We start from the raw sequence: 6,487 nt of genomic DNA, 5'->3' as shown, positions 1-6,487 counted from the left end.
TTTGGCCTCTCCCACCGCCAGTGACACTTAAGCTCTGTTCTTATGGGAACCTTGTCTGGCTCTTTCATGCTGGCTTCCTCAGTGCCTAAAACAGTGCCTGGCAGAGTAAATGTTCACTAGATACTTGCTAAACATATGAAGGAATGACTCTGGGATCATTCACCTTATTTTATAAGTGAGCAACTAAGATTCCAAAGGTTCAATGGCTTGCCCAAGAGCACAGTAAATGGGGAGCAGACTTGATTTCACACCTTTGGATCCAGTTCCACTGCTCTTCCTCTTCCACCTACTGGGAGACTGGTCTAGCCTAGTGCGGTTCAAGTGCCAGTGTGCAGCGAGAGAAGGGGCTGGTGACAGAATGTAAATCAATGCATTGCTTCCTTCATCAAGAAAGTCTTGCTATGAAAAAAAAACAAAACATGTATGCTAAAAAATAATTATAATAAAAATAAAAAAGAATTTTTTAAAAAGATAGAAAAAACAGGTATGCTTAGTGACTTTATGCTCTGGCACAAGTTCCTCATCTCGTTGCCGACAATCACCAACTGGCAGCTGGTCCGCGGACCCCACGCTCTTGTAGTATGGGCCCTGTTGGCCTCCAGCCTAATCACAGGGCTTTAAACTCCCCGCCTGCTCTCATTTCAGATGCTCTCAAGGCCCCCGCCATCTGGTCAAGATGGAGTCCTCAAGCATCAGCCTGCCTACCACCTCCTTCGATTATGATTATGGCAGCACTCCGTGCGAGAGCCAGACCTTTGTCTTTGCCACCCTCACCACCACCATCCTGTACTGCCTGGTGTTCCTCCTCAGCCTCGGGGGCAACAGCTTGGTGCTGTGGGTCCTAGTGAAGTACGAGAGCCTGGAGTCCCTCACCAACATCTTCATCCTCAACCTGTGCTTCTCAGACCTGGTGTTCTCCTGCCTGCTGCCCTTTTGGATCTCTGCCTACCACTGGGGCTGGGTGCTGGGAAGCTTCCTCTGCAAGCTCCTCAACATGCTCTTCTCCATCAGCCTCTACAGCAGCATCATCTTCCTGACCATCATGACCATCCACCGCTACCTGTCTGTGGTGCGGCCCCTCTCGACGCTGCGCGTCCACACCCTCCGCTGCCGCCTGCTGGTGACCACAGCTGTGTGGGCCGTGAGCATCCTGTCCTCCATCCCCGACACCATCTTCCACGAGGTGTTGCTGGAACACTGTGATTATTCCGAAAGCAAGTGGTTCCTGGCTTCGGTCTATCAGCACAACCTCTTCTTCCTGCTCTCCATGGGGATCATCCTGTTCTGCTACATCGAGATTCTCAGGACCCTGTTCCGCTCGAGGTCCAAACGGCGCAACCGGACTGTGCGGCTCATCTTCACCATCGTGGTGGCCTACTTCCTCAGCTGGGCTCCCTACAACCTCATCCTGTTCCTGCAGACCCTGCTGCGACTCCGGGTCATCCAGAGCTGCGAGGTGAACGAGCAGCTGGAGTACGCCGTGCACATCTGCCGCGAGGTCGCCTTCTCCCACTGCTGCTTCAACCCCGTGCTCTATGTCTTTGTGGGGGTCAAGTTCCGGAGACACCTCAAGACTTTGCTCCGGCGGTTTTGGCTCTGCGGGCAGCAGGAGCCCAGCCCTCCCTCACTGCCCCACTCCCCAGGTGCCTTCACCTGTGAGGGTGCCTCTTTCTATTGAAGGGGAGCTTGGTAGTGCAGGCAGAGGTGGACAGGGGAGCTGCAGTGAGAGTGAGCAGTGCGCCAGGAAGGAGCATTGCAGAAGGACACAGCAGCGGGGATGCTACTGTAGCAGGAGTGGGAGTGAAAGAAATACATGACACCAGTGGGTCCTGTGTGGGCACAAATGCCCCCTTCTTTGAGAAAAAGTGGCTTTCCACCTGGGAATTTTAGGATTCTGAGTTCATCATTAATTCCTTCTTATGTCTATTCATTTCCATATGGATTTCTTATCAATGCTTGATGCAAAAGGTTCTAAAATAGGAAAGAAGTCCCAGAAAGGAACATCCTTCAAGACTCTATGAGAGGCTGAAGCTCAGTGTGTGTGATAATTGTGCTGATGCAATTTATTAGCAAGATGGTCTCGCCTCTGCTTGACTGTAGGGTTGTCCCAGCTGACTCAGGGACTTTGGAGGGGTTGGCTCTGTACTCTTCAGAATACAGAGTCTGTTGGATGAGACTGTCCACAGGGCAGAAGGACCCACACCCTCAAAGAACCTCAGTCACGATGAGACCTGGATTCCAAAAGCCCTCAACTAGACTGGAGAGGGGTTTCTCTACCATAGCTCCATTTCCTAGCACATGAATGGACACATGAATATTTTTTCAGAAAACATCTTATTGAATGATTGAATATAATCGCTACCCTCTGCACCAAGCATTTATTTAAAGGATACAAAAATGAATGGGACACAGTCCCCACCCGCCAGCTCTGAAAGCCCAGATTTGAAAACACCCACTTTGGTGAAGCCATCGGGGTTGAGGACTCCACACCTTGTCCTTTCCCAGAGGCTGCTGAACTGATACTTCACTTTCACCACTTCCCACTTAAAGTCCCCTCCTGCGGGGTGTTGGCACCAGCACCCGCCCAGGTTCCCACACTGCCGTTTCCCACCTCCACTCCGTGGCCAAGTGCTAGTGCCTGCACCTCCCCTGTGTATCTCAGGGTTGTTCTTGCCATTCCGTTCCCACAGCTTCATCTCTGAAATGGGGCTTCACTTCCTCAGAGCCTCCCTGCTGCCCCCCTCTGTACCAGGCCGTCCTCCGCACTGGCACCAGGGGGTTTCAAAACCTTCAGGGGCTCCTGATTGTGTATACCTAAGGTGCAAGCGTCTTAGCAAGGTGTTCGAGGCCTCCTCAAGCTGGTACCAGCTGACCTTTCCCATCTTATTCTGCCCAAGCTTCCCCTCCACAAGCCGCTTGGCATCCAACCACCAAGAAAGGACCATCGGCCCTTTTCCAGACTCTCCTCTCCCCAAACTCCTGCCTCTGAGCCTTTGCCATGCTGTCACCTGGGCCCGAACACTTGACCCCCCTCCCCAGCCTACAAGCCGAAAGGTGAGGTTCTCCAGGAAGCTCTCCCCACTCTGCAAGTCAGAAGGCCACTTTCTTTGACTTGCCGTGGCCCTCTGCTTGTCCCCTCTAAAAGTATTTGTCACCCGCATACCTTATCCCTCTGCGCCATCAGGCAGCACACTCCTTGAGGACAGGACCAGGTCTCGTTCCTGGCCAGGTATGGGCTCTGTTGTTCTGCCTCATGGGCTGAGTGAGAACAAAGGATGACAGCTGTCATTATCCTTCGGATTTGTGCTTTGGGGGAGCCTTGCCACGGGACTCATTTTCCCTTCTTTGCCCCGGATTGCTTCTCTATGGAGAGCTGTTCTCCCCTTGCCTACACCCTGGGGCCATGGCTCCACTCGAGCTCCCTGCCTAGCTGAAGGTACACGTGTGCGCCTCTTACATTGCCCCAAAGGGCTATACCCAAGGGCACAGCTAAAAGCCACCCTGGAAACTTTGTCGCACCACCCAGGCCTGGGCCCAGCCTGTGAGTCCGATTCACCTGTGGAGTGGGGGCTTTGGAAAAGCTCCCCAGGTGATTCCACATGCATGCCAGTTAGGAACCCCTGCTTGAAAATGGGGATTCCGGAGTCCTCCAGAGTCTCTTGCACAGGGCTCAGCACACAGTAGGCACTAAACAGGTGCTCGTTGAATAAAATAGCTACTAATATTTCCCCCAGTCGGGGTCTAGACGGCTTATAAGGCATCTTCCCTTCAGTTGCAGCTGCAACTTCAAAGATCTCTTTGCCATTGGGTGGCCATCCCTGGAGGAGTTTGACTGACCAGGGAAGAGCAGGGGTCTGGCTCTAAGAATGAAGGCAGCAGCACCTGCTGGAGAGGGCTAGTAAAGAGATAGCGCTCTCACCACCTGGTAACCAATAGGTGGGGCCATCAATCACCACTGACGGAAGGAACAGCAAATGGAAGAAGATCATGAGCTCGGCCTATGGGCCTCTGGTCAGGCTAATCATCTGGTATCCCTTTAAGCTAACATTATTAAACTATACATCCAACATTTATTCAAAGGGCCAACTGAGCCAAGGAAGCAGAAAGGCTCTTATATCTACTTGGTCAAACCCAAGCACTCTGGCTCCTGAGCCCACCCTTCCAAGAAGGCAGGATTGGGGGGGCTGCTCATCACCCCAGATCATGCCCCTTGAGAGACCCATCCCACCATCTCTTCAACCCACCCCATTCCTTCTCACCTCAAGATGTTCATCTGAGTATTTCTCTCCACACATACACTCATTTCCCTGGGACCATTCTATCAAATACAGTTGTATCCACCTCTTTACATTTCTAGCAATAGTTTGGCATCCCCAATAGACTACTCCCAGGGCAACCTTTAATCAAGAGTCTTCCCCTAATCTAGTTCCTTGGGAATCCAGGGGAAGAGGTACCAAAGAAGAGAGGTGTGAATGGGAAGATAGAGGAGTAGCCTGTCCGAGAGGAAGCGGGGCTGAGCCTTCTGAAAAGGAGCAGCCCAAGAGCTCTACATGACATTCTCTGACCACAACCCTTTGCAGCCACAACCTCCTGCCCTGCCCCTCGCACCAGTCACTGAAACCACTGTTCAAAGTCAATGGGGACTCGGAAGCTGGGTCCTGCCTCGTCCTGATAAGGTGCTTTGGACGCAGAGCACAGCTCTCCTGCCACTCTTGGAATGTAAAAAGCTGCACCATTTCTGGAGAAGATCCTGTGCACAACATTTCCATCTCAGTGTCAACCTTGGACAAAATCAGGAAGAAGAGAATCTCACGGGCCTCTGAATGGGAGCCTGGCTCTGAGCCCCGGCTGCCTCAGATGGCCCCAGCAGGAGCAAAGGTTCCTGGAGTGCACAAACCCAGTGTCACAAGTTTCTAGACCCTCCCTCAGTGCCTGACAACGTTTGTGGTGGGTTGAGTGAGTGGACAGAAGACCATCTTTTGGCCTTTTTTCTACATCTGGTTCCTTTTCCCAACCCTGCCTACATTACGTCTTCTGGTCAATACCAGGTACCCTCTTAAGGGGCTTCCCATGAGCCTCTTCCCTAAGGCCCACCAGCCTGAGTGTCACCTTGTTTGGAGTCAAGCTTTGTTGCATTCCTGAGAGCTTCATTTATGAAACCAGCCTGTGACGGAAAGCCCAATAGAGCAGATCCCCAGAGCACTCTGAGAAGGCTCGTGGGAGTCGAGCCCTGAACCTCAACCCCCACGTCCACAGGCTTTCACTTACCCACCGTGTGTTTGGGCCTTTCAGAGCTTAGTTTCCTTATCTGCAAAACTGTCGCGATGCCGATAATCCAACCACACAGACTGTCCACATCGTGGGGGGCACATGAGGACGAGTGTGTGAAGGTACCTGCTTTGTAAACGGTTCAGCCCCAGACCAATATGATTTACTGACATGATCGCCTCGTAAAAATAGAAAGCCTCGCTCTCGTTTATGTACAAATAAAAGATTGACTTTCCTCCGGCTGCTCGTACTCCCTTCATTTCTACCCATGAGCATTGTGGTTGCTAAAAACGCTCTGCTTATGGGGGAGCCGGGTTAGGGCTTGGCGTAAAGGGAGGGATCAGAAGGGGGCCTGGAGAATAAAGCCTGAAGCAAGCCCTAAGCCCTGCGTGGCTCAGGATGATGGTACCCGGCTCTATTTAGACTTTAGGCAAAATTGCACGGGAAGCCAAGTCTACCTTGGCTGCGGGGCGGCTGTTCTCTGTCTCCCATCTCTTCCTGGCCTGGCACTGAAGTCCACCGTCTCCAGGCCCTAAGGGTTTTTCTGTCTCATGGCCCATTGGCCTCTGAGCAAGGATCTTCCAGAGACACAGCCCTCCAAGTCAAAGGAATGATTCCACTTCCTAGTGGGAATTTCAGACCTCCCAAAGAGTGGGTGGGAGATGCTTTGGGAAATTCATAGGAAGTCTGAGGAGGGGAAGAGAGCTTACCTAACTCCTTAGCAAGTTACTCTGAGGATAGTGCTTCCCTCCCCGCCTGGGAGGCCTGTGCAGATTTCAGATGCAGGGCTGCTGGGACTCCTCCCACACCCCGCCTGGACCCTTGACAAAAGGAAGTGTGGCCAAGGGACCAAAGGAGGATGAGGGCTGCCCCGTTCCTTGCTTTTGACCCCTTCAGATCAGCCTTGAGCATCACTCATGGCAAGACAGAAGAGACAGGCAACAAATGGGCATGGAGAACTGGGTGATTGCAGGGATCGGAGATGGGGGATGAGAGAGGGGAATGCAGACATCCAGGCAGCCCCTTGGCCAGATTTGTGGAGGGCCTGCTCTGTGCAAGGGCAGGGTGCCCTCAGGGGAGAGAGGTTACAGAAATGAATGGCCCCACTCTCAGATCAGCCACCCCTTTCCTGGGAGAGCTTTCTTTTTTTTTTTTTAATTTGTTTTCCCCCCTTCCCCTCCTCTCACTCTGCTGTTTTTGCTGTCTGTGTTGTCTTCTC

At 52.4% G+C, this 6,487-nt stretch overlaps 1 protein-coding gene across 1 annotated transcript; it reads left to right on the top strand.

Annotated features, from left to right (window-relative positions):
- The first annotated feature begins 410 nt into the window (after positions 1-410).
- On the top strand, positions 411-5,502 carry XCR1 (X-C motif chemokine receptor 1). Its single transcript, XM_004453170.4, has one exon. The coding sequence runs from the start codon at positions 677-679 to the stop codon at positions 1,676-1,678; it is 1,002 nt and encodes a 333-aa protein (XP_004453227.1). The 5' UTR covers positions 411-676; the 3' UTR covers positions 1,679-5,502.
- Positions 5,503-6,487: the final 985 nt, after the last annotated feature.

This window comes from Dasypus novemcinctus, chromosome 26 (genome assembly GCF_030445035.2).
Source record: "Dasypus novemcinctus isolate mDasNov1 chromosome 26, mDasNov1.1.hap2, whole genome shotgun sequence".
In the NCBI taxonomy this organism is placed as follows: Eukaryota; Metazoa; Chordata; class Mammalia; order Cingulata; family Dasypodidae; genus Dasypus; species Dasypus novemcinctus.
The sequence above is the reverse complement of the archived record's forward strand: the minus strand, read 5'-3'. Positions and strand labels throughout refer to the sequence as shown.

Coding starts and splice junctions, on each gene's coding strand:
- XCR1 (XM_004453170.4), top strand. CDS start 677: ATGGAGTCCTCAAGCATCAGCCTGCCTACCACCTCCTTCGATTATGAT.